We start from the raw sequence: 26,469 nt of genomic DNA on the forward strand, positions 1-26,469 counted from the left end.
CACGTCGATAACCACGGTTGACCCCCCTCCAAGTCACCTGGTCAAGGAGGATGCATCAGGCTTGTGTAATATCTTTCACCTTCAAAGTAAATCATTCTCAAATGTTGGAACGGGACTAACGCATCAACCTCCCTCCCTCCCTCCCTCCATAGGCGTGTATCGTCCGTCTGTCTACGAGAGACTATCAACCGACATATATATTCAACAGAGGATGTAGTACAATAAGAACTTGGAAGACCGGAATCAAGCTGGAAGACCGGAAAGGATCAACATTCCCCGAGCCATGCAAGACCGCCATCTACTCGTAGTTCCAGGTCACCTGAATACGTCCAACATCAAGACCAGCGAGCTCCTGGAATGCGGACGACGAAAGGTCAATCCCGTTGGTACCGCATCCAGGGCAGAGGTCGCGAACGGTAGCATCTACGGATTTGCCTTTGTCTGCAAGAGAACTCGGTTCAACGACTGATAAATTTACGAGAGCCTGATAAATCTTACAGGATACTTTGATGCGCTTCCCACAGTGTGCGCCTGCATCATACTTGGCACTGGAGAGCGCGACAACGTTGTCGGAGTTCTGCAACTTGGTACCACACGCCCCGTAGTTGCCGTTGGGAGTGTACCAGGTAGCTGTCATTGGATTATTGTTAATATCACAGGAACGGGTGTAAACGAAGGAACATGTACCATCACCAGTGGTGGCGTTGACAATGCCAATAGACAAAACCGCGATAGCAAGAACGGATTGTCTGAGAGAGAACATTGTTGATATGTTGAGAAATTCAGTAGATGCTTGTATGATAACACAGAGTCGACTTACCTCTGCTTTTTATATGTTTTTCGAGGAGCCTCGGGAGACACAGACCAAAAACAGACACTACAAGACGGCAACGACAGAAACACTGGCGACCGATGAAATGATGTTTCGCCAGCATACAACGCGGGATTACGGAAGAGCGAGTTTGGCCGCTTCGGACGAAAGCAGTCTACATACAAAACCAGCTTGATCCGCGCGTGTTCCCAAATGCCGAGTCCAAGCGCCAGAAGCTGCAGAAATCGACAAGTAGGGAGATGCAAATGTAGCGAGTAGGAGGGATTCCAGGCTGACAATAGGATGACTAGGCTGGGAAATGACGACAGTACAGTTGCTCTGAAACACACAGGCTTCTCAAAGCCTGGACATCTCGAAGGAGAGTAAAGCATGTGCAGGAACTGAGTTACAATAGTCGCTTTGATCCGTCAATGAAAACCGGTCGTAATAGGTCGTAATTTATGATACATGTAAACAGCCGAACGGTTTCGACCTATTACTCGTGGTCATCCAAGAAAACAGCAGTTAATGACTTTTGCTTCTGAGGCCGGGAATCCTGTTGTTTGCCGTATAGATGGACGCTTCTCAGCAGGAGACGACCTAGAAACTATTGCGGAACAACTGTTGAATAGACGGGGTATATTGATGAGACGAAGTAGCACATGAACTCGGGCTTGAGTTAGGGGTAAAGGTAGTTGTCGACTACCCATATGGTCCAGCTAACCGTATCCCAAGTCCGCAGGAGGCAGAAGAAATGTATGTCGCTCTGGCCTTTTCGATGTTCTGCTCAAACGGTAACAGCAGTGATTTGACTCCCGCCATCAGAAACAGTGTTCCTTACAGAAACATCCGTACCGATGTTGTCAAGTCTGTGGCCTACCAGCCTTTAGAACATGACGAGAAAGAACATAATCTGACTGACTATAATTCAAAAGACAGACCCTTTTGGCCGCAGCCTTAAGCGCGTTCTCGGTTTCGCGATCTTTGTAAACAACTCAGGGATGAGAGCATGGACATGTGTACCACGACGACCGAGAAAAGGGTGTCGGGTCATTACATGGAAATGTAGGCAGAATAGCGCGCATACCAAGCCTCCCAGATGTCCAAGCACATACACAAATACATCTTCCTAGGTAGACCTGATGATTAGCACCCGACAAAGAGAGAACATTGTACAGCGTGCAAGCTGCCGACGCCTGCATTATACCATTATTCTCGGCCGACAGATCTGCCTGAGGCCGGGGTAGGGAGCACCACGCGAGATTTCCTTGCACCTGGCGCTGACCGAAAAGCGCCACGTCGTCTTAGTGAAAGTAGCCGAGTCCGACTTAGAATGGTGACCGCCTAATATTGCGAACAGGGAAATGGTGAAAAAGCCACGTCAATGCAGCATTCTCGCCGCGCAAAGCCTGAAATATTTCCTTAGATTAGCGATGGCATAAATGCATATCGTATTGCGGCTCTATTCCAACTCGAGAACACGAAAAATGATAAAGCACAAGGAAAATAAGAGAAAACTAGATCAAAAAAATTGCATTAGATCCCAGTATCACGAGCAAACGTGTATTGAGGACCTAGCTCCTTCGTATAGCGTCACAATAGACCAATATCACGGACGAAGCCGAGCAAGAAACTTCTGGGACGGTGGTGGTAAGAGAACAGGCCAACGTGACCCCGGGTAGCAATGTCATAGAACGACCGGCATCTTGTCGGCATCTGATCTCGTCCCATCTCATCACCACGATGCCGCGTAATCCTGCCTACTGCCTACCTACCTACCTACGGGTACCTTCAAGCCCTCCGGACGCATTTTTCCAGCTTTCGAATGCTTATGACTTCTCCAGCCATTCTAGGACCTCGGCGGCTGGCTTTCTTTTCGGATAATAACAGCGGAACCTTGGGGAGCTTGGACTGTCGATGAACCGGTGGTACGTCTGTGTCTTTATTATTCGAAATCTTCCTATAACGTGTTACTTTCGTTGCTTTGAAGGGCATCAGCTTCTGTTCAACATTGTCACGATCCATCGCACCTCTTTCTGATCACTTTTTCACTCTCCAAGCGTCATTCTTCTAATGTTCTTGTCACTCAACGCCAATTTACCTGTTCCGCATACCGCGCAGACTAATTACTGGATATATACACCGATTTTTCCTACAAGGATACTGACTATTCTTGGCAAACGATCTCTGATATTGAACGACGCTGACACGATTGCTGCGGGTGCATCGGCGCAGTGGTCTGGTCAGCTGAACATCGACTTGTGCGAGAGGTGTTCGAGGATCCGTGGCAACTTAGACTACTGTTAAGCTTCCTCCCTATGCACCGAATTTCCTTCGTGGTTCCCGAGAGAGCGCGCTGTAGCGCGCAGAGAGTAGACTATCTAGGAACAAGACAATACGATACGGGAGGATCAAGAACGCAGGAAGTGTGGGAGGAGGTTCGTTGTGCTTTATATCATTGACACCATGCTGATTCACCCTTTCTAGGAAAAATATGGTATCGCTGGATGCTAGTTCATCGATGTCGATGGGAACGAGTGACTGTAAACGGTCGCAGGCCTTGTATTTTAGATGTATTTCATTTTTGCGATCAATGAATGCATTATATTGTAAGTAAAGCATGCTATCCACCCCACTAATATGTAGCTGTTTTGAGATTGTAAAGGGAATAATGGAACCGTGTGGGGGATCTGTATTATGCAAATGTCATATCACCGATGCCACTCGAAAAACTTCCTTCTGTTACGGGGAGAGGTAGAGTGATATTCTGGAAAGAGGGTTCAGGTCAATGGAATGTACGATCACGGGACACTGCGCGTACTGTCTGTACCGTATCTGCTTCGGTCACAGACAGGCCAGGTATAGTGATATTCTCCAAGGAAGGTTCAGGTAAGCCAGTTGCGATACAAAACGACTGTACATACCGTCTGTCTTGAATTATCTCCGCTTTCAGGGGGAGAAAATCTGATGATCTTTTGGTCTTGAACGTGATGTCCCTTTCCGGCGGACCACATCGACGTCTGGCACGAGTTGAGCCTGGAAGGAGTCAGCAAATTGAGAAAATGGAGATGATAGGGTTGGAACTCGCATGGCAAGGAGAGAATTTATGTAGACTGCGAGTGAGGACTTAGTATGAGACCACAGGAAAAAACCGAGGTGAATACTAACGCTTCGGCAAAATGAAGTCGATTGCGACGAAAATGAGAGTATCCGGCCAGGCGATGTACTGTAAACGGGTATCAGATCGGAGGAAGGATCGAAACATATGATAAATGGCATTAATCACCGACACGAGAGTAAGTAGTGAGCACGCGCTAGATAGGTACCCTTGTGATCAGCTTGCTCGGTATGTATACTTTGAGATCCATACCTCGTCGCCAGCCCAGATACCACTACAAGCCGCATTAGTCTTATAAGTGTCTGGGTAGTACTACAAGTAGACCATCTAAGATAAGCAAATCAACAAAACCTAGACTGAAAGCCGAACCTGGAGAAGCTAGTCATCGACCGGCTTTTGTGCAGGTAATAACACATTGCCCCTGCAATGACGAAGTCTGCCCCAGCGATAGTGGAGAAGTCCGTGTATATGGATGCCTGCGAAGTGGCGAGGATGAATTCCATGCGCCTATGCGAATTAAGAACGCGGGACCTACCCTGATAGTCGAAACATCCATAAAGCTTTTGAGAGTGTATCTGACAACGTGGTTAACGAAAGAACGGTGATAGATTTCATGGTACCTACGCATCGTAAATCACATCTGAAAAGCGCACTCGTATCAGTGCCCAGCATGGTAATCATAGGAACGGGGCTTACAGAGTCCTGTGCCTGTAAGGGGTCAGGTCATATTGCTCTTCGTTCATTGGGATGCGAGAAATCTTACCAAACGTTGCTGCGACAGCAAGGAACTGTAGACCAGGCGTCACTGTTGGTGAGTATCACAATTTAAAAGGTGGAGAAACGCCTACAATGAACCATGGCATGACTACGTGAAAATGCCGTCCGACTTTGAGACCATGAAATGTTTAGAGATCAGTGTACTTCATAGAACGAAGACGAACATTTCAATATCCTAACTGCATATAATCTGCATTACCGGGTGTTGAGTCTTTCTGTTCATCAGAAAACAAGCGGAAGTGGACGCACGCTTGAACGCCAGTGACGATCAACATCTGAGAAAATCGTCAGTCATGGCTTTCCGAATGATATGCTAGGGCGCACATTGAACAATAGCTGCAACTAACGGGAAACGCCTTGAGTTCATCTAGATCAATGACGCCAGAAAAGAATGTTACCGGAAAGCTCCTGAAAGTGAGGTCAGAACTCGATAGCCCCCGAAGCCTTGTTTAACATACCAAACGATTGTGAACAGGGCTAGATAGTTTCCAAACGATTGGACGAGATAGAAATAGAGGGCATGGGTGCTCAAGGCGACATGAAGTGTATCGAATATCTTGTGGATCGTGTCAATATGTAGTTTTATATAGGCCATCCTGTTTCCCGGAAACGTACCACAGTATGGCTACCTGCACACACTTTATTAAAAAACAAGAGGATTTTTCAATAAGAGACTCGTACCGCATATCGAAAGAGCCACGGATCGTTAGGGTTTTGCTTGTAATACATGACGGTCTGCAAAATCGTTATTCCGTAAAAGCTAGAGCGTGGGATGAGCATAAATAGCATCCGAGTCGAAAGTAGATTCTGTACGAACACTGCAGCTATCGTAGCTCCGATGAATATCGCTCCCAGTGTAGCTCCCAGCCTTGAGGAAATATCAGCTATTGGTATTGGAAGCGGAGACGACGATATTTGGGGTGCCACCAGCGTTGAGAGAACAGCATTTACTTATACTAATGCGTTGACATACAGCATTTTGTGATCAGCTTCGAAGAAGGGTTGTATTGATTCCGTCGAGATGGGAGAAGTTCTGATTTTTCCTTTATTGATTCAAACACGACGTGCAGGTGAGGCCGATACTCAGGTCGGGGTCGTGAGCTGCTCTAGTTGGACGCCTGAAGGGATTGGTACTCACAGGGACAGCGTAAGAGCAGCTGAGATCGTTTCGGCAAACTATCGGTGAAAAAATATGTCCATGTCACAGCACCGCTTATGCTGATGATTGATGATGTCTTGTGATATGGCTGGCTTCTCCTTGCTTTCATGTTATCTCGTTTTGACCTGTGTCTCATTGGAGAACACAGGCGAAAAAAAAGCAAAGAATCAGACGGACAAACCCGCCTCAGCTGAAGAATTGTCCTGAGAGAAAACTCGGTACGTAAGGGAAGGCAATTAACACGAGACATGGAGCTCGATAAATTTGTCTTACTGTGCCTGTAAATCTGTTGCTCATTACCACGGTGTACACGGAGGCCACCGCTCTTCAAGTTGTTACCAATTGTTACTGAGGATCTGAGTCACAGTGAGAGGTGGACGCGATGGCGGCAATCCGGCCCGTTTGGTTGGACCGCGGGAAAATCCGGAATTGTTTCCGACTTCTTACCTCTGAATACCGGGACAAGTTTTCCGCGTTTTCCGTTTCTTCGTAGCCAGAACCGCGACTATCACCAACTATCCCTCATTCTCTCTATTGGACCTAGTGATATGATTCCACTGACAGATGTATATGCCCTGCAAGCAAAAACGAGCACGTTGTGTGAAGGTTCAGAATAATCGGTGCAGACATACCTCTGGTTCATCAAAATGTCCTCAAGGTTCCGTAGCCTTATTCTTTGTTCTCCTGGTATGAGGCGCCAAATACAAAGCTTCTAACAAGGTTGTAGGCATCAAAAAACTGGAAAGGTGCTGATTAGGAAGGTGACGGTCGCGTTGTCTCCGGGGTCGTGTCAGCTTCTTCTCTTACCACCACCACCGTCCGGGAAATTTTCGCTCAGCTTCGTGCACAGTATCCTGTTTTTCTAGCATATTTTGAAGGGGGTAGGTCTCTACCCAACGTCGTGCTCATGATGCCGGTATTTGACGCGACTTTTTTGATCCAGGTTTTTTTCGATTATTGTGCTTTATCGTTATTCATGTTCTCGAGTTAGAATGAAGCTACAACACAATATACCTCCGTGCCGTCGCGAATCCAAGGAAATTTTCAAGGTTTTGCTTCGCACTGCGAGAAGAGCACATAAGTGCGCTATTTTCCTCAGTCCCTTGTTTGCGACGATTGACAGACATCGTTCAGGGTCAGACTCGGCAACTCTTCCCAAGACAACGCAGTGTTTTCATCCAGAACAAAGTATAAGGATATAATGTGTGGTGCCTGGATTGCCAGTGCACACCGCAAGTATTGATGCAATTGATATACATGCCGATATCACTGGTACTAAGAAGGCTTGCGCATTGTACGAGTGTTCTTTCTTCATCGGGTGCTGATCACCTGGTTCATGGGAAGAATCGCGCGTCGTACTGACGGCTGAGATTGGCTTCAACCGTCTTCAGTCTCACATTCGGAATTGAGGACTGCCTTGATAGGTGGATAACCTCTCAGGTATAGGTGGGCGCCTATGAACCTGATGGGTTCACCCTTACGGTAGCGCACCCATATTTGATCTGCTTCGTACCGAGAGTATTGGTGAGCTCTGCCACCCTATTCTGAGCGTATATATTTATCATCCACGTTTGTTTCCAGCTATAATTTCCATTGGATCCGTGCATATCAAACTCATAAGCACCGCCCGCAAATTCTTTCGTAGTGTCATTCGACCATAAAAATTAATATTTATAATTGTTCATTCATCAGATGCTCCGTATGGGTCAAAACTGGGAGACGATGGTTGCCATTATCATGGTGATGTTCACGGTGAGTTCCTGCACGCGTACGGCCTGGAGATCCTACACAGCTGCTCCCGTTTTATTAGCCAGTGTGATGGCTGCTTACTGCTGCGACTGTGAATCTTTGGGCTTTATCTGTTTGCCTCGTATTACCTCCGTCAGAAGGTCACATACCGAACTTCTAGGATCAATCACTAATATATTCATCAGTGTCATCTTTTACCTTGTATTTTCCGCACATAGCCTTGTCAGATTTGGGCAGGCCAGATGACACGTATAGGCAAGTTGTGACGTCACCATTTTAACTGTAATAGTACTTGCTCAGGTTGTTTATGCTGCTGTTGACAAGACCAGCGCAGTTTACGGAGGCTTGACGATTTGTTTGCTCAGTCTTCTAAAGTCAGACTTCTCGTCCCTCGCCCTAAAATCACCGGCAGAAGCAGATACTTCTGTGTTACTTAGTAAGAAGTCCTCACCTCCCCGCAATTATGTTATTTGTAATGCCCATTAGTTTCAATCAATCGGCCAGCGGGCTAGGTTCATTGTCATACTACATAAGAGGAGACATCGAGCTCAATCCACAAATCTCTCCAAATCTTCACCATGTCAGACGAACAAGTATTAATTTCAGAGTTGAATCAGGCATTATTGGGAGTCTTCGGGCACGGTCAGTATCCAAATTGATGCATATACACGTTGACTGAGCGGGTTGATATCAACAGGTATCCATACTTGCATCATGGCATTCGCTTTATGGGCAATATGTGTGTTCGTCCCCGATTTTTCAGTACCGTGCATTATATAAACATCAATAGTCTCGACCAAAGAATGCCGACCCAAAGCACGAATCATCATGGCTTTCTTCATTGTATGCTTGTATATCTTCGCCACGATTTATGTGGCCATAGATTGGGTTTACACTATCTACTATATCGAGAAAGGAAAAGAAAGCTCTAACTTTATTCACAACTTATACCATGCATCGGTAGTCGGGTTTGGTATAAATACTGGCATTGCTGACGGTATCACGGTCTGTTATGATATTTAGTCTTCTCATTTTCATTGTGCACTGACCCTTACAGACTATATAGATCTGGCGCTATTGGATTATCTGGGGCCGCCGTTGGTCATTTGTTATACCACCAATACTACTTTTTCTGGCTCAAGCAGGTGAGGCGTCGGAACTGCTTTCGCTTATTATACCATCAACTTCCCTTCGTAGTCTGTGCTGGTTTCGCATTCCAAGGAGGCTTACACGCTGCTTCAACTGCTCCCGGGACATCGCTGGAAATCTTCTGGATGATGATGTTCATTTCCTTCTCCTTAGGAACCACCCTTTGGTGCACCACACTCATAATCTATCGTATCCTGACAGTCAAGAAATATACAGACGACAGCACAGGTACACGGGTTTACCGCCGAGTTGTCGAGATTCTAGTTGAATCTGCCTCACTTCATGCCGTTGGCTTAGTAGGATGCATGGTGTTACTCGATATTAACGCCGTTGCATCTTTTTACCCGCCGAGTCTCTACATCGCAATAACTGTTTGCCACTATCCCATCATCGTGAAAGAATCTCGATACTGACATTCTATTATGAAGTCGATCTCACCCACGCTTATCGTGGCACGCGTAGCATCGGGGAATGCACGTCCTGATGACGACTGGCAAGCAAGCAACGGCGCTTCTTCCTTACGGTTTGGATCTACAGCTCACTCGACAAGTATGAATCCTGGTAGCGAGTTATCTTCCGATATTGACTTGGAACACAGTGGATCAGAGATGACTGGTAGTTGCAAGCCCGAGGGCGATGTGGATATCGAAAAGGGAGCTGACGCGCCGGAGAACAGGAGGACGGAGGCTGCTTCAGATCTGTGACCATGTTGGATAGCAGGGTGCTTGTTTTAGACACCTAGTGGACGAGATCACCGTGTCATGAAGTACTTGCTGGTGCAAGGTTTCCAATAATTTGTTTGTATATGGGCGTTATACTGTACAAAAATTCTTTTGTTCAGTAGGGAGGACACCACTACTTTTGATGGTTCCCAGCACTACTTTCGATGCTGGTGCTTGTTCACCGTCAGGGTTAGGCTCACACAGCCACTTCCCGTTTGAGCGATACATGTGTCTCAATTTGCAACCACTTAGTGATCCGCCACTACTTCAAGTTCGCAAGTACATTTACAGATCCAGATGGACACTATCACCCAACGACAAACCCCTCGCCGCTTGCATAATCCGTGGCCGTGGGCACATCATTGTTTGCACATATTTCCAGCCCACTCGCAAAAATCTTGAAATTTTCGTTCTTACCTCTCCGATTTCCCTCCTCTTTTGAAGCTCCATTGATTTGCGTGCGCAAATCTTGTTCCTATGGACGTCTTTAATTAAACCTCTGCCGCTTACTCACAATTGACGTTTCGCCTTGCATTTCCGCGACCACACGTCCGAGATTTTGGGTCTGGCTTTGTACTGGAAGTTGACTGGAAGCGAAATTCCGAGTTTTGTAAACTTCTTTTCTATTTTGCTAAAACATTCTTGTATAGTCATTGATTATTATATATATTCCGAGGGTGCTACTGCATTGGCATGGACTTATATTATCCATACAAGTTCTAGGCTTGGTGTGAATGCGCCATCAGCGGCAGGTTCGACGTCTCGGCAATGCCCGGATCTTTGCGGGCCCAACACGGACGTTCTCAAAAAGTACTTGCGAACGGCTTGTTACAGTACAGCAACAAGTACGAGTAGATGCAGGTACACCCATAAGGATGCATAAAAGTACTGGGAGATGGAGAGACAACTAGGTGTGTGTCAAATGGGTACCTGTTTTAGCTGATCTCCTGAAGTACCTGTACGCAGATAATTTTTGTACACTATAACTGCGATATTTGTACGTTGAAGGTCGCCTTTCCTATTCCATCACACTACGTTTCTTATCACCTAAAGCTAATATTACTATGTTATCATACATTAATTATGTTGCACATTGCACTTATCTTCCCTCCTTTCGTTTCTGAAAGTTCCGTCTCAGCTTGCCTTACATTTACAGAAAAGCAGTAGATAGCCGGGGTCTGAGTGAGGACCATCGCCAAAACCTGACCCATACGATCTTGGTCATAACGATACCATCGCCCAAGATCGAGAAGTCCTGACCCGATCTGGACAATCTTAACAGATCTCGGCTGTCGACAACAGAGGACTGCAGACCTTTGACCTCCATATCGTTGGTTCTGGGCATGCTCTGAGTGCGAACAGGGCCCTTCTATAGTGTTCTGTGTGTTCTCCTACGGTCTCGCTTGATATTACCAGGGTTATTTGTTCGAGTAAGAAAGACCGGATCTGATGGGAACTGACAGCTGTTATGGATCTGCCGAAATCCGGAGATGCGAGCACGAGGCGAGGAGTGATGATCGAAGCGAGGTATGATTAATTAGAAATGATGTACGTCGTTAGGGAATATAATGGATTCCGGCGAGGGTTCGTGAGGAGACCTGAGAGGTCCGGTTTGCGAAATAAAGGAAATCAGTAAGCGCGAAGCAATTACTGAGGGAAATAGCCGGTAAGCGCGGAGCAATTACCGATATAGAAAGCCTGTAAGCGCGAAGCTATTACGGGTCGTGGGTGAAGGCAAGCGCTAAGCGTAACCTTCGGGTTGGTATCAGAAAGCGCTAGGCGTAGCTGAGGGTTCACGCAGTGAAGGTGTCCTGAAGTGGTAGATTGGTAAAAGCTTTTTAATACAATGTTACCTACGAGTTTATATACTAAGGAAAGATTAGAGTCATTATTATTCTATAATGTTCCATAATATTCTAGTATCAATACGAAGAATAGAGAAAGTAAGAGAAAGTACGAGCGAGTCACTACTAGGACCGAGAAGGCCGAGTTCGGGCATGTGTTGACTCATGCACCGAATCAGTGGATACCCAATATCCATAACAGCCCCCCCAGTCTACATATGCCTGAACGAGGCGAAGGGGTAAATTAAGGAATTAGAAGAAATGAACCGAGTTGTAGATTTGAATTGTTCCGTGGCTGCCGGTCGTGGTTGTAACTCCAAGTACATGGGAATGAAATTTATCCCACACCTTGCACATATGGAGGGCATGGTTCGTCATTTTCGGAAATGGCATTGCGTGCAGGCATTTCTCCGCTAGATAAATTGAGGATCAGGTTGAAATACGGATTTGGGACTTGACTAGCCGAGTGTGCGGAGGAATGCCCTGGACTAACCCCTATATTAAATCCGAGAGGATTTCCGTCACCGGAGGCCTCCCATTTTCGTTCAGGAGATGCATGAATAGAGGAGCAAAGCTTTGCGCGATGATCAAAAGGGTAATCGGCAAATTCCGATGCCGGTAAGCTGTTTCCAAAACGGGAATGATATTGATGATGGCTCCCATCATTTCGCCGTTTCATCGATACTGCCATTGATTCATTCGTTCTCGAGATTATGTCCAACCTTTGGCCTTGCTTTAATTCCACTGTGGCATTTCCTGCATTTAGGTCCAATGTGATACTCATTTGTACCGTGCGTCGCATGTTTATACCCGGATCCCAAATGTGATCTTTAAATTCCCTTGTTAGTCCGATGCGCTGACTTTCCTGATAGCATCGGTTTCTATCAGCAAGAAATTCTACAGCCATGCTCAAAGTGCCGAAATGACTTGCTAATCCGTGGCTACCACGTCGTTTAGACCCAATGTCACTTGTATCAACACCCGGAGATGGCAGGGTCAGCGCTAAGTCTGTTGAGCACCCGAGAAGGTTGGTTTGGGTATGTTCAGGAGCTGTGATAGAAGAGGATATAATAGGCATGATAATAATGGAGCAGGGTGAGTCGTTTGAACTGGTTCCGAGCTGAATGCTCCGATTTAATTGATTGTAGTCAGAATTCTCCGGTAACTTGTGCTTCGAGGACGATATATTGAATTTGGCTGCTTGTGGATATTCTGAGAGCAGTCGCTTTGACTCTCGTTCATTTTCCGTGACTTCTGAGGACACCAGTTCTTGTTGGTCAGCTGTTTTTTGTTCCTTTTCCAATGCTCGTCTTATCTTTCTGCTCAGCCTCTTCTCCTCTCCAGCTCGAGATACGATGGGTTTCCTCTTAATTGGATCGGCTATCTGGCATGCAGGTGGCAATATTTTCGGCCCCATATGGTTCCGCTCCTTCGTAGCATCCGTCGCGTTCTTCTGTGCCCAAGTCACATCTGCTTCAAGAGGTATGTACTGGTCTCCTTCTCCTATTGATAGCTTACCACCAAGAGCCGAAGGAATCTTTGACGTAACAGGATTGATTGAGGACACGACGGATGTATCGAGAGACATGTTCGAACGTCTTGAACTTGGCTGGGAATCACCGCGTTCAGTTTCAGGCTTCTTCTGTATCCCTGCTGTTGTAGTAAGGTCGCAAGGACCAGAGGTGCGGCTCGCAGCTGATTGGAGGTGCACCGATAATAGGGTTACAGCCGACTTACTCGAAGTAATAAATTGATTGTCTTCGGTTTGGAGACTTCGCTCTGTATGTACCAGAGAGGAAGGTACATCCTCCAGTTTACAGCTGCTAGTACTATGACAATCGGAAGTCTCGTCGTCGAGCTTGGGAATGCTAGCAGATTCAGTGATTCTGCTGGGATTGAGGCCCTTCTTTACTTCTCGATATGCCCTTTGACGACACATTGCCTGGCTCATTTGCGCGGTTCACGGTTGAATGGGAGTTTCGCAGTTTGACCTGTAGGTGTCGATATTTTTAGCGTGGTATAGTTCTCATCTTTTGCAGCTTCCATCTCGTTCTGCTGTGTCTGAGCCAGCGATTCCTTCTGGAAGTATACACTGATTCCCTCCCCCTTTCGACGGCTTCAAACCAATGGCAGAAAGACCCTTCAGTGTGGGAGGAGGTGTCGAAGTTGTCCGGGATATTTCGAGAGATCTGTTAGCAGGACTTGTAGTTGACCAGGATTTCATAGGTAGGTGAGTCACATTTACAGTCGCGTGGATTCCCTGAATAACCATCATCCCGTTGCAGCTTTGTATATAGCTGAGAATTGTGTTGGACTACTGAATTTTCCAACCTATTCTCGCAATCTTTGCAACTGTCTGAGTCGGGAATTTTGACTGTCGTCAAATGGTGCCCCATGATGGTAGGGTCCTTCGGATGTGAGCTTGTCTGAGTTCCGAGTATCTCCTTTGCAGACTTGGGCTTCTGCGATGTCTCAGAGTGCACATCTTTGGTGGAAGATGGCAATTTGGCATGAATGCCCGACTTCCTTCGTGTTTGCTCTTCTATTAGTGGGGAGGCTTGCTTTAACCGTTGTGTGGAAGTACTGCGTTGCTCACAGTCATCAATCAGTGCAAGAAAATCTTCGACCAAAGCCCTATAGCAGAAGGAGTGCAGTTCAAAATTGTTCAATGTCATGAAGATGCGAGGGTCCTGATTCCATTCAGGACACTTTATGTCTGCTTGTCCATGTACTGTGAGTGACCGAAGGGCGTTCTGTTTCCGTTTGGCTAACGCTTTCTGCAGTTTTTTGTATTTCCGATAGTCAACGCAGACGCAGGGACCAACGTCAGGTATTTCAACACCCCACGTCTCTTGCAACATGTCTTTGAGTAGCTGAAACTCGCTTTGGAAGGTAGTTTCATACTGTTCTTTATTGACAGACCAAGCCTCATCGAGATCAATATTGAATCGACCTTTGAGGATCCGTATGGCATCTTTCCTTCGTGACATCAATGTTGAATGTTGAATTTCGAGAGTGGGCCTCGACGTAGGTATGGTATTTCCCATAGTGAGTGCTATTACTTCGTCCTTACTGAAGGTTCCTGCAGGAATGGTCCCATCGAAGCGATGAAGGGCTGGCTGATGTCGTATACGGGTGCGCTTAGTAACCGTTGTCTTGCTGGGGTTAGAACGTGTACCGCAGGTGTGCTTTTCCCAAGGTGAAATAGGGTCAAATATTTCTTGATGGCGAGTCATTTTGTAGTACCCACAGGCACGACAAGAATCATATTTCCCAGGGTCAGGACTGAATGAAGGTTTTCGCCAGGTCATTTCAGAAGAACTAAGGAGACTTCGATGAATACAATGGGGTACCAGCTATGTTGTTTTGCAAGCAATTAAGGAATAACAAACGGGAACCTATACTCAGGTCCCAATGTGTCCACCAATGTTATGGATCTGCCGAAATCCGGAGATGCGAGCACGAGGCGAGGAGTGATGATCGAAGCGAGGTATGATTAATTAGAAATGATGTACGTCGTTAGGGAATATAATGGATTCCGGCGAGGGTTCGTGAGGAGACCTGAGAGGTCCGGTTTGCGAAATAAAGGAAATCAGTAAGCGCGAAGCAATTACTGAGGGAAATAGCCGGTAAGCGCGGAGCAATTACCGATATAGAAAGCCTGTAAGCTGCGAAGCTATTACGGGTCGTGGGTGAAGGCAAGCGCTAAGCGTAACCTTCGGGTTGGTATCAGAAAGCGCTAGGCGTAGCTGAGGGTTCACGCAGTGAAGGTGTCCTGAAGTGGTAGATTGGTAAAAGCTTTTTAATACAATGTTACCTACGAGTTTATATACTAAGGAAAGATTAGAGTCATTATTATTCTATAATGTTCCATAATATTCTAGTATCAATACGAAGAATAGAGAAAGTAAGAGAAAGTACGAGCGAATCACTACTAGGACCGAGAAGGCCGAGTTCGGGCATGTGTTGACTCATGCACCGAATCAGTGGATACCCAATATCCATAACAACAGCTAACCTGTTCCTCACCTCATACTTTCTTGTAGTTGACATCGCCAATGTATTAGAGAGGAATCCGAATTTATTAACGCTGCGAAATATTGTACAGTACAAGTTACAAGCAGAGAAAGACGAGAGCATATCAGATAAGCATACAGGCAAGCAGCAAGCGAGAGTGAGCAGTGTTAAAGGAAGCAACAAGTCATACAGCGGAAATCCATGCACCAGCAAGAGAAACAAAGCCAGACAGAAAGAGGGCAGAGTACTGCAGTTGAGGCTAAGTAGAACTGCTGAAAGTTAGCAAAGACTCAACGAGACTTGAGTACACTTACCTCTGATCCTTCAAGGCGTTACGTCAACTTTGTTATCATCGAGTTGTTCATCATCATCGTCGTCATCAGCAGCAGCGGCTCGTTCTTTGATGTGTGCTTCGTGGTTCCGATCCATTATCGATTTGTCATCATCGTCGTCAATTTCTTCTTGGTCCTCCTTGGTCTTTGGCTTCAAGATCTCACTGTAGAGATGACTTTGTAAAGTGGGATCAATGAAGGAGGGGAGACATACGTAGTGTAGAATTCAACGATGTCCTTTGTCCACGTATCACCGTCTTCATTGATGGAATCCAGAAAAACTCTTGTTAGTTTGTGATTATATTGCTCAAGGTCAAAACCGTCGTTCTGGTCTCCCCACATGGCGCAGGACGATAACGCGAATCATGCCTAGCGTATAGAATGAGAATCATACCTCAAGAGTATCAATTACATACCTGTACCGCCGCATATACGATCATCTCCTCCGTCGCTGCCTTGAGATTCAGTTTTCCTTTGGCGGTGCTATGTAGATCTGATGCATCGTGTTCCACATTCCCTAGATATATCGTGCGGAATGACTGAATGCTTTACTGTGAGTTATATAATACAAATCAAGCGAGAAGCTCACCCGGACGCAGAAAGAGACCCTTACGAGGGTCAGCAGAATTAACAAGCTCAGGATCATCATGCAGATATGATGGCAGGTATCGCGTAGTTAGCTTCATCTGAAGTTTCACCATTGTCGCCCTATTATTCAAAGGGATTGATCATGAAGCAACAAGGAGGAAAGAAATCGGACATACGGAGGATCCTTATCAAACTCATCTAGCCAACGCTGAGGGCATAGCAGACAGGCTGTGTGGATATGGTTCTTCGTCGTATCGTTCGAGCGTCCATTACGAGAACCTGCATTGATCTGTAAATGGGTCAGTTAGGGTATTTCAGAAAAAGAGCAAAGAGTACTGCTGCGAAGATCGCAAAAACAGCCTTCAACGGATCCTCGGAATCCAAATCTCCCAGTTGACTGACACGCTTCTCGAAGCTCGGAAAGAGGAACGTAGTGATGTATACATAGACGTGCATAAACTAGAAGTTTCTACATGGCTGTCAGTAAATGAGATGAATATATGCGCTCGACACTCACTCTGGCGTCTCGGATAGTACAGGTATCCACAATGTCCTTGTCATCGGAGGATATGACCTTGCGTGAACGGTTGACCTTGTGCGAGACCTGCCATGGTTGTGACGGTGCCGTTACCAGGTGTTTGGCGGGCTTTTTCGGAGACAGTCTTTTCAAAAATTTCTTCTTGGAAGAGACATGAGCTGTTTGACTTGCCGCCTTGGCCTTCTTTGCCTTCGAAGCAGCAGGGAGGGGAGCGGGCTTCATAGACAAGTTCGAAGAGGATGGAGGTAAAAGGAAAGAAGGGTACAACGTGACAGTATGTGACATGTCGCGTCGCATTTCTCTAACACGTGACCCATCTCTCGACTCTCTTGCAGCTAAATCCGGCCACCCCTTACTGCTATCTTTCTATTTCTGAAGTGGACTAGGTATGGAACAATTTTTTATTTCTTAAAATAGAATCAGTCGAAGAGGACTCGGATGCCAAAACCGATGACAATGTTGAGGATGAAGACAGCGACAACATGGTACGATGAAGATGATGAACTAAATGAGCTGGAACAAGATGGCGAGTTTGACAAAGACGGGTTCTTTGATTCTGTAACCAAGCAGGGACTATACACTAGACATAATTTGAAAGCTTTCACAAGACCATTTGACCCATCAACTGACTTCCAGGATCTCTGCTCAAGGGGGTTGCGGGCCGTCAGCCCGGCACATCCGGTTGGTCGGTTGGTTGGCCAAAAAGGTCACTAAAAATAATTTTGCCATACCGACCAAAATAGTGTATGGGCATCCCATATTCGATGATAAGTGCCAATTTACGTCCTAAATGACCAAAAGCAGCTCCAGAACCCGAGATATACTGAATTCCATTCTGCCGTCTATCGGCACAGCGATTAGTCAGGTGGGTTCAGTCACAAAGAATATTTTCTTCTGACCGTCCGCCACTTTTGTGTCGGGTTTTGTCTCCTGGCTTTGCCTACATATAGGCATGAGATGATGGATATATTCAGTATCTGATTGTCAGGGATAAATATTAGGAGCAGCCAGGTCCTGCAGCACTTGACAAAGTACGATGAGGGAAAATATCATGTAGAGACCAAGGTAGAGATGCGCAAAAAGACAACGGCCGTAAAATTTCAAGTGATATATAAGCTGCATTAGTCACAGGACATATCCTTTATGGGTATGTTATTCCCACGCGGTCGGTCGGTCGGTCGGTGGAGGGCTTAAAAATAATATCGACCCGATATGATTTTCTTAACTTTTACTACCCCCTTGTCTCTGCTTGTTCCAACCGCTTCAACATAGCTCTATTCCCTCTCAAGTAGATGATGCAGATCTTATTGAGGTCTGTACTCATCTGACTAGACCATGCCAGAACAGAACGCATCTGACAGATCACTACAGATCTTCACCAGCTGGTATTGCTGTCCAGATAGGGCTGGTCTGGACCAGAATGTACGGCTCAGGTTTTGGTGATGGCCACAAACCTTTCCATCGAATATATCTTGTAAGAATGATGTCGACTTCAAATGTTGATTGCTGAAAAGAAGGTGCAATTCTTTAGTTACAGGAACGCATAGATTGGTAGCTAAAGTTACAAAGTATTGAAATAGTGAGAGGAAATTCGACAAGCACCCCAACTGTATTGGATAGAAAGATCTACTCGTAGTTCCAGGTGACCTGGATACGCCCATCGTCGAGAGGAGCAAGCTTCTCGAATGCAGACGGCGAAAGATCAATCCCGTTATGGCCACAGCCAGGGCAAAGGTCCCCGATGGTAGCGTCTACAAATTTGCCCTTGTCTAGAGGAGTACACTATCAGCACGACCGAGACATTTAGGTACTATTGAACATACAGTGTACACTGATGTGCTTCCAGCAGTGCGCCCCTCCAGCATACTGGTCGCTTGAGAGCGCGACGATGTGGTCAGAGTTCTGCAAGGGAGCACCGCAGGCCCCGGTTCCACCGTTGGGAGTGTACCAAGTGGCTGGAGCTACTGTGAGTATTGCAGCAGCAGAAAGCACTGTAGAAAAGAATGCATACCTTCCCCGGTGAGCGCGTTGACCATACTGGTGGGCAAAACCAATGCAGCAATTACGGATTGCTTGAGAGAGAACATTGTAGATATGTCGAGTATTCGAAAGACTTGTGGGTAATAGAATGAGGGTATGGAGAGATTATTTGATGCATTTATATCTACTCGGAGGGTCGAGAGAAACGGAAGTTATCAGAGAGCAGATGTACAACTGGGGATTAGCGTCAGGCTAAGATGCGCCCAACGACGAAACGGATACAAAGACAAGTTTGAAGCTGCCCATAAATACCATTAGATCATAAAAATTGGCCGAGGAAGAAGCGGCGGGCGCGGCGCTAGCAAAAAATATGATTGCATCGAGTGCTTGAGAATCAATATTTCGTCCAAATCGTGAAACGGAGTCGATCTTTAGGATGAAAGGCCTAAGCGGACAACATAAAGAAAACGACCTCCAACTTTGAAGCTTTAATCCCAGCCCTACGAGAAGGTCGCTGTGAATTTATGACGAGTCCAACTTCACGAGTACCGAACGGGTTTATATATTTTTGGAACGGAGCAATGGACAAAGCGGACTCGAAGGATCGAATTAGAAGCAAAGACTCGATCCATAGTCGTTGGTCACCATAGATAGTACCCTTATTATACTATACAATATTAGCCAGCTAGGGCGGACACCCCGGGTCCGCAAAAAGCGGTCTAAAAAAACTCTTGCCTTTAGAAGCCTGATTCAGAGGGCGTCTAAAATTTGAATGTATCCGCAGGAAACGGGAACCAGCTGGTGTAGCGAGGTAGAAAGACGCAAACAGAATAAGCAACCCTTTTTCCGGCATCACTGGAACAAAGAAAGTCAAGGATGAGGATATTGGAGTGTTAGTCCGACGCTGTCCGATAGATTATACTTAGCAGCTATTGATCTCGGTGCTCCAAGAAGAAAGCAGAAGTCCCCTACAGCTATTGGCATTGCTCTTCGCCGTGATATCCAAGGGGTTGCATTACCATTACTATGATGTATCGATAGCAGACTAAGTTGTACTAGTAGTGGGCCGTAAGTGTTGCGTAAGTGGCCCCGGCCCTGGGCCGCGACAAGAAAACGAACGTCACGCGATCGTCGACGCAACAAGGAAGGTGCACGCACCACGTGATGCACCCTCTTCAGATTTCTGTCAGAGGGAAAATTATGAGTCGAAGATAAGCCTCAGTTCGGTTCTATTTGGTAGCTGTGCATCCAAAGCCGCGTCTATGACCGTGATTGGTCTATTGGTGCAAACGCTCGTGAAGTCACTAATGGTAAGCCAATGGACAAGCATGCCTTATATCAAAATCAACCACTAGCACATATTTATTTTCAAATAAGCAGGCTTGAACCACAGATCGACGCGTAAATTCAACAGATACTATGAGAATGTAGCATCACAAGGATTAGGATGGTGGAAGACTACCAAGGGTCGACATTCCCATCGAGTCTCGATATCTACTCGTAATTCCAGGTGACTTGAATGCGCCCAACATCAAGACCGGCGAGCTGTTGGAACGCGGACGAGGAAAGATCAATTCCGTTGAGACCGCAACCAGGGCAGAGGTCGCCAACGGTGGCGTCCACGAACCTTCCGTTGTCTAAAAGATCACTCAGTCAGCCACTGATGAAATTTGAGACAAAGATCCTACAGGATACACCGATGTGCTGCCCACAGTGTGCGCCTCCTGCGTACTGGTTACTGGAGAGCGCGACTATGTGGTCGGAATTCTGCAAAGGAGTACCACAAGCCCCGAAGGCACCGTTGGGGGTATACCAGGTGGCTGTGGGATTATTGTCAAAGTCATAGTAGTAGATGTAAGGAAAGGAAGACGTACCGTCACCGGTGAAGGCGTTGGCCATGCCGATTGATAAAGCTGCAGCAGCGAGAATATATTGTCTGGGTGAAAACATTGTATTGCTGAGGATTTTGGTAGTCGCTTGAATGATAACAAAGTCGAGGGGGCTCTACTTTTATGTGTCTGTAGGCGCCTCGAGAAACGCGGAAATTACAAGGTGCGGGGACCAAAATAAAACCTGGAAACGGAATGGGATGCATGCAAATATGAAACCGGGATGATACCGACGTTTTGAACGTTTCGACAACGTACAGCACGGGTGGTTACCCAGGAATGGGTTCGGGACGAAGGCAGTCTAAAGACCAAAGCAGTATGGTGAAGCGAACGTTATCAAATGCCGAGTCCAAGTGCGGGCAGCTGCGGCAATCAACAAGGAAGGAGATGCGAATAGGACAAAGTTCCAAGCTGACGGTAAGATGAAAAGACCGGGACATTGAAGTAACAATGGGAGGCTAGCTTGAGTCTCATAACCTTCTCAAAGGGCGGAGGTGTCGAAAAAGAACAGAGCATGGGTCAGTGTCCAACAAATGAGTAGGCTTGATCCGTTAATGAAGATCGGTTAGTTCGATCATGATATGTACGCGAACAACAGCCGAACAGTTCAAAGGCCCCCTGCACAACCCTGTACAAGAAACAAGTAGTCGGTGACTTGCGACCGCCGCATGACTGCCGCTACTGAGGCTGGGAAACCCGAGTAGACCATTGGTAGGGGTCTGTTGAAGAACAGCTGTTCAACGGGCAGGATATATTGACGGGACGAAAATCATAAATAAACTCGCTAGAAGGCAAGTTACGAAGCGCAGTCGTTGGCTAACCGTGTGCACACGGTATCGTCAGGACCAATTGCATCTTAATGCAGAAGAAATGCAAGTCGCGCTAGCCCTTTCAGAAAAGTATATCAACGTTGCGGTTGGCTCGGAAGTTTCGTTTCGATAAGCACAAGACTTGGAATAGACAAAGCGGCATGAGAAATGTAAGCCTAGGATTGAGAGGCAGCTGACAGCCTGGATAGAGAAATGCCGTAAAGTGATGTCGTAATGAAGACTGTACTTTTGTGAAAATAATATCAACGATAGACCTGGAGTCCCGCCTGCCTTTCTGCCTTCCCCCACTGCGGTAGCTTCTTCAGTTTCTTGAAACTCGTGAAATTAGTATCCACGCTCTCTCCTCGTGCTCTCGAAATAGCCGCCAACTTGCGTCCGTACATGAGTGCCCTGTCTTTGTCCCCCATATAGACGCAAGTGGTCGCTAGTTGATACAGTATTGCCTTGTAATACAAGCTAGCCTGCACGCCCTCCTCTTCCATATCTGCGAGCATATTCAATGCTGGATCGAGCCAATCCCCTTTCCCTTTCCCCTTGCCTACGAATGGCGGGATGAGCGTCGGCCGATGACTGAAGCCTTCTCGTTTCACATCGGATTGGGAAGGGTTCAAACATGCCGCGCACGTACATTTGAAATTGTACAATGCAAGATCGGTTTGACGCTTCGCAGCAGGATTGAGAATAGCACAGTATGCTGTTGTAAGCTCTTCGCCTTCCTCGATATCGTGCGCGGCCCGGATTTGCATAGAGAAAGAGGCCGCGTTCCATTTGCGGCAGATGTTAGGGGAGCAGCTGAGCCGAACAAGATAAGGTCGGGGTTTGGCGTGCTTTATGTACAGGGCTCACCTATGATTCAAACGGGAAAGTTTATCCCAAACACCGACGTAGATGCCAAAAGGCTCTTGCGTATCTGTAAGGCAAATTAAGGACCTGTGGCTACAGAAAAGGGAAGAATCGTACCTCTATCCTTTAGCCCTTCAACTTCATACCCATTCGTTCTGATGACGCCGAATAATGCCCCGCTTCCATCGCGCTGATAGCAACTAGAAAGCTCCTTGAAAGCCTGTTGGTTTTCCTTTGGCATACGACGGATACAAAATCCTAGTGTCTTCTCGTATTCGTATATAGCGGCTTGAAAGACCTGTTCCTTGGTGAAGTTTTCAGGGAAAGCTATAGTCCTAGGATCTGCTAGCGCCGGTGCCACTATCATCGGTCTTTCATTCAGTATGAGATCGCCTGTTTTCATTCCTCTTGCAGCGAACATTCCCAGGCCTCTATCTCGCGTCGAAGAGATACGAAACATTGGTTCCTTTGTACGCTCAATGGGACGGGGAAACCCAGGGGTGGCTAGGATCTGCTTCTTCACGTAGCCTGTGACCATGCACTCGGCCCAGCCGTCAGGGAAAGTGGCAAGGGTGTTGCTTTCACCCGGCATAGGCTGCGACGTTATAATTGTCTGATCGTCCGGGTGGATGGTCTGATTCTCGAGGGTCTGTCTTGGAGCATTACGATAGTTCATACCCTCGTAGCCCTTTGGTTTTCCTAAAGATATCAAGTTCGGTAGATTTCGATTAGCATAAGCATAGGAACGTACCAGAATTCTCAGAAACGTTGCAGTTAAGTTCCAAGGTACGGGGATGAACTTCGGGTCCGACGTCTTCAAGAGGAGCTTGCAGTGACGTAGAATCACCTTTCAAAAGAGGGCCAGAACGAGACTTTGGTTGGAGCTCCCGTCCCGTTAGTTCTTGCTTCATGGAGGAGTGACGGTGGATGAAAGACATCAGCAGATGATCCTTTATAGATCAGCGGCTTCTTTTCACTTGAAAATTTGATAATGTGTTGTACTTTGCAGGACAAAGAGTCAGGACAAAGGAAGAGGCACGGTAACAATGGAATACCTTGTTCTATCGATGCAGACAGAGCATTCCAAGCATTCCTCGGCACTTTGCATTCGAAGCCTTCGCAACGAGGTCCCACAAGGGAAAATCTTTGGCTTAGTCTGGTAACATAGCATATCATGCTCGCATATAGCTGAAGTAATTCAGATCCTCGAGAATTCCGATTTCTACACATTGAACAACCAACCAGCTTTGAGACCAGAGTAAGGATATAGGCGTAGGATAGACGTAGGACTCACCTTGTAGCGCCACGTCTATAGCTGGGACCAGATGACTCCCTCCATTCTCTATGGGCATGCATCGCCGGCAGTGTACACGAGTTCGAAGTACAGTTTTGTTGAGACTCCCATTCAGAAAATCGGTCCGCGGCAAGAGCGCTGGCTTGAAAACGTCCAGATTGTTACAAAAGAAAGCAAGGTCGAAGACTCTGGTTCTGAGGTTGTTCCCGCTGCGGTGCATATATCTGATTCTTCTGGCGAGGTATTACATTAAACAATACGGACATAAAATCAGAGGAATACAACGCACGAAACTTGAAGATTGTCTTATCATCTCTCCCTTCAATAGCGTTGTCGTCAAACGAGACTTCGTGCTCTACTTCAGTGAACAATCGTGAATGGCAGGCTACAGGTCCATCAGCGGTAGACGCAATAAGCTTCAGTAGTGCTCACTGGGAACGGCCTCCTCTGGAAAGTGTCGTATTGTCAACTTCTAACGAAAAATCCATGACGGCTGCAGGAACAAATCAGAAAAACGGTTCAGATAAAGCAAAAGGACACTCACAGCAAATTTGTCTCTTCCCTTCTCTTCTCATCGTCTTGCAGTGACAGATTTTGAAGGAAGGACAAGCGCTACGTTGAAATGCTGGCAGCGTTGGATCTGGAATTGGTCCAGGGCAGTTCTCTTCCGAGCCCTGTGGGCTACATCCAAATCTGGAATGTTTTGTACCACGCCACAACCGCGTTCTGCCGGGACGCGTTGCCGAGGCAGTGGCTCGCCGCGTCCTGGGTCTTGGGAATGACTGTTTCTAATAGACGCTAGTTGCAAACCTTTTTATATGCTAATTATTTATTGATAGAATCGATACAGCATTATAATGTCCGTGAATCTACAGTGTTTATATGTTATCGTTCATGGATCTTACTTATTTCAAAACCTCATTTGATGCCTTGAACTGGTACTGGTTAGATAAGTTCTGGACATCGCTACCAACACTTAATCCCTAAATCTCCCCGATCATCCTTTATATCTGACGCTTCAATGAAAGATAGAAAGACAATCGGAAACGGCACTCAAGACTCAGACACTGGTAATAGTACGTGCCCGCTCTGTTTCATTGGATATTTCGGACCACCGTCCCGAAGATCTTCTGAACGGAATATCCTTCCGGGATGGGATAGATTGACTGTGTATATCGCTAGCGTTATCATGGCTCCATCGAGGACGTCTGTCTCATTCATCAGAATCATAGGCAGAGCTGCGACGCTGGAACACGTACTAAAATACACCTCCGTTGTGATAATTCTCCCGCCCCATCCATCCTCGAGCTCTATCACTCGATATTCCGCTCTGCAAACAGTTCAGCAACCTGAGGGCACTGGCGCGAATATGACTCACCGAATGAACAGACAGACGGTGCTAAATGCGAGTGCTGCAATCAAACATTTCAAGTTCTTGGTCAACTCGGCTCGCGGACGATCTGGTCCAGGAATCCGAATGGGAGCATCCATAAAGTATCTTGCAAAGAATTCGATGCCCAAGATCGAATATACAGTTATCACCGCTAGTAATATGCATCAATTTGTTTCCTTGTCGCATAAAAAGAGTGAGATGTACCCAGTTGAAATGCAACACCGATTAGCATTATGTGGCCGCCCTGGAGATAGAAATGAACTGCCTAATCACAGACAAACTCAGCAACAGTTCGTACCTTCTCCGGATCAGTACCATTAGACACCGCACTTGAGGCTAAACCTCCTCCAAACGCTTGCACTGCCAGCGAAATAACATCACAAGTACAGAACAGGATCATATCTGCGCAACAGTCAAAGAAACGTATATGAAGAAGAAACCAACGTACAAGCTCTCGGGCTTAATCGGCTATACTCCGTCCCTAGACGCTGAATTAACTTCTCCAGTATCACAAAGTTTGCGGCCAACAGTGGTGTCGGCGCCAATATCGTGCACGTCAGCCTAGTGGTACAAGATCAGCTAGGGCATAACACCGCGTGAAGGACAGCTGGCTCACTGCATTCCAAAAGGATCCTTCAATCCAGGGTTGAAACTCGACCAGAGACGCGCGCTCCACCCTAGGATTTCGAGGATCCCACATAGAACCGCCGTACCGAACCACCACCACGTTCGGTAGGCAATGGCTTGAGCCACATGGATTACTAATACCGTGGAGAATCAGCACATGAATCTTGAATGGAAGAGTCACTCACTCGTCGAGACGGAGAACAGAGATAAAAATAAGATGCAGATTGTTCTGTTAGGAGTGTATCCATAAAAGCTTGATGTTTCTTCTATTGCACGGTCTGGAGAGAGAATTGTCAGTCAAAAGCAGCATATAGAGACGTTGCTTACCTTCGTGGATGAACATGACGGCGCGTAGAGCTTCCCATGCATTCGTCGCGAGGTCGTGTTTATAGACGGACCAGGCATCAAGATGCTGTGCCAGGCGTCTACTTTCAAGAACCGAGATCACCGTTGGCTGCACCATCATTTTAAAGGCCATCATTTGTATCAATCCTACAAGAACATTTCGTGGCAACGGAGGCGCCACGGCACAGCTCTGACCAATGTCACGAATATGTAACGGGCTAAAAATTGCATGTCATGCTCGAACCTTTGCCAGATTGTGTGCATTTGAATGTATTCCAAGCAGTTGAATGCGACCATCAGCTGGAGATGCTGTACCCTTCCCGAGCCATGCTGAATGGTGATTGATGATCACAGAGAGAAGCTCAGGCCTCGGGATTCGGGACTTAGTTGGCCATACAATAAATTGGTTTGAATTATCAAGTAGGATAAAGCATTCCCAAGCCCCTCTGAAAAGGTACAAAACG

General features: G+C 46.6%; 9 protein-coding genes across 9 annotated transcripts; 1 reads left to right on the forward strand and 8 right to left on the reverse strand.

Moving 5' to 3' along the window:
- Positions 1-298: 298 nt before the first annotated feature.
- EV420DRAFT_1309973 (riboflavine-aldehyde-forming enzyme) lies at positions 299-814 on the reverse strand (the record flags this gene model as incomplete). The annotated part of the gene is made up of 3 exons (XM_060468558.1): positions 688-814; positions 499-630; positions 299-441 (listed from the first exon to the last, which is right to left on the reverse strand). The coding sequence occupies exons 1-3, from the start codon at positions 761-763 to the stop codon at positions 299-301; spliced, it is 351 nt and encodes a 116-aa protein (XP_060329650.1). The 5' UTR covers positions 764-814.
- Positions 815-3,274: 2,460 nt separating this feature from the next.
- On the reverse strand, positions 3,275-5,305 carry EV420DRAFT_521262 (uncharacterized protein). Its single transcript, XM_060482459.1, has 17 exons — positions 5,105-5,305; positions 5,031-5,048; positions 4,956-4,981; positions 4,871-4,896; positions 4,778-4,815; positions 4,693-4,717; positions 4,626-4,637; positions 4,554-4,569; positions 4,465-4,504; positions 4,299-4,405; positions 4,182-4,241; positions 4,098-4,125; positions 3,980-4,037; positions 3,900-3,924; positions 3,736-3,847; positions 3,633-3,683; positions 3,275-3,578 (listed from the first exon to the last, which is right to left on the reverse strand). The coding sequence occupies exons 3-17, from the start codon at positions 4,979-4,981 to the stop codon at positions 3,507-3,509; spliced, it is 696 nt and encodes a 231-aa protein (XP_060329651.1). The 5' UTR covers positions 5,031-5,048; positions 5,105-5,305; the 3' UTR covers positions 3,275-3,506.
- A 2,870-nt stretch (positions 5,306-8,175) lies between these two features.
- EV420DRAFT_521303 (uncharacterized protein) lies at positions 8,176-9,501 on the forward strand. The gene is made up of 6 exons (XM_060482460.1): positions 8,176-8,256; positions 8,312-8,619; positions 8,681-8,759; positions 8,812-9,134; positions 9,192-9,312; positions 9,362-9,501. Exons 2-6 carry the CDS (start codon positions 8,443-8,445, stop codon positions 9,373-9,375), a joined length of 714 nt encoding a protein of 237 aa, XP_060329652.1. The 5' UTR covers positions 8,176-8,256; positions 8,312-8,442; the 3' UTR covers positions 9,376-9,501.
- Positions 9,502-11,666: 2,165 nt separating this feature from the next.
- Positions 11,667-12,917, reverse strand: EV420DRAFT_1690077 (uncharacterized protein; the record flags this gene model as incomplete). The annotated part of the gene is made up of 1 exon (XM_060479333.1): positions 11,667-12,917. One exon carries the CDS (start codon positions 12,915-12,917, stop codon positions 11,667-11,669), a length of 1,251 nt encoding a protein of 416 aa, XP_060329653.1.
- Positions 12,918-13,521: 604 nt separating this feature from the next.
- On the reverse strand, positions 13,522-14,640 carry EV420DRAFT_1644081 (uncharacterized protein; the record flags this gene model as incomplete). The annotated part of the gene is made up of 1 exon (XM_060477589.1): positions 13,522-14,640. The coding sequence occupies one exon, from the start codon at positions 14,638-14,640 to the stop codon at positions 13,522-13,524; it is 1,119 nt and encodes a 372-aa protein (XP_060329654.1).
- Positions 14,641-18,430: 3,790 nt separating this feature from the next.
- EV420DRAFT_1644084 (riboflavine-aldehyde-forming enzyme) lies at positions 18,431-18,891 on the reverse strand (the record flags this gene model as incomplete). The annotated part of the gene is made up of 3 exons (XM_060477590.1): positions 18,431-18,573; positions 18,628-18,759; positions 18,816-18,891. 3 exons carry the CDS (start codon positions 18,889-18,891, stop codon positions 18,431-18,433), a joined length of 351 nt encoding a protein of 116 aa, XP_060329655.1.
- A 1,238-nt stretch (positions 18,892-20,129) lies between these two features.
- Positions 20,130-20,838, reverse strand: EV420DRAFT_521843 (RlpA-like double-psi beta-barrel-protein domain-containing protein-containing protein). The gene is made up of 2 exons (XM_060482462.1): positions 20,473-20,838; positions 20,130-20,421 (listed from the first exon to the last, which is right to left on the reverse strand). Exons 1-2 carry the CDS (start codon positions 20,732-20,734, stop codon positions 20,279-20,281), a joined length of 405 nt encoding a protein of 134 aa, XP_060329656.1. The 5' UTR covers positions 20,735-20,838; the 3' UTR covers positions 20,130-20,278.
- Positions 20,839-21,745: 907 nt separating this feature from the next.
- On the reverse strand, positions 21,746-23,257 carry EV420DRAFT_1644086 (uncharacterized protein; the record flags this gene model as incomplete). Its single annotated transcript, XM_060477591.1, has 4 exons — positions 21,746-22,295; positions 22,350-22,413; positions 22,464-23,045; positions 23,098-23,257. The coding sequence occupies 4 exons, from the start codon at positions 23,255-23,257 to the stop codon at positions 21,746-21,748; spliced, it is 1,356 nt and encodes a 451-aa protein (XP_060329657.1).
- Positions 23,258-24,693: 1,436 nt separating this feature from the next.
- EV420DRAFT_1271757 (RTA1-like protein) lies at positions 24,694-25,957 on the reverse strand (the record flags this gene model as incomplete). The annotated part of the gene is made up of 8 exons (XM_060467664.1): positions 24,694-24,848; positions 24,900-24,970; positions 25,019-25,184; positions 25,238-25,277; positions 25,332-25,435; positions 25,482-25,594; positions 25,650-25,794; positions 25,846-25,957. Coding segments are annotated over 8 exons (906 nt in total), but the record flags the coding sequence as incomplete, so codon positions are not given.
- Between the last annotated feature and the right edge of the window lie 512 nt (positions 25,958-26,469).

Source organism: Desarmillaria tabescens (assembly GCF_030435595.1).
Source record: "Desarmillaria tabescens strain CCBAS 213 chromosome Unknown EV420scaffold_22, whole genome shotgun sequence".
In the NCBI taxonomy this organism is placed as follows: domain Eukaryota; kingdom Fungi; phylum Basidiomycota; class Agaricomycetes; order Agaricales; family Physalacriaceae; genus Desarmillaria; species Desarmillaria tabescens.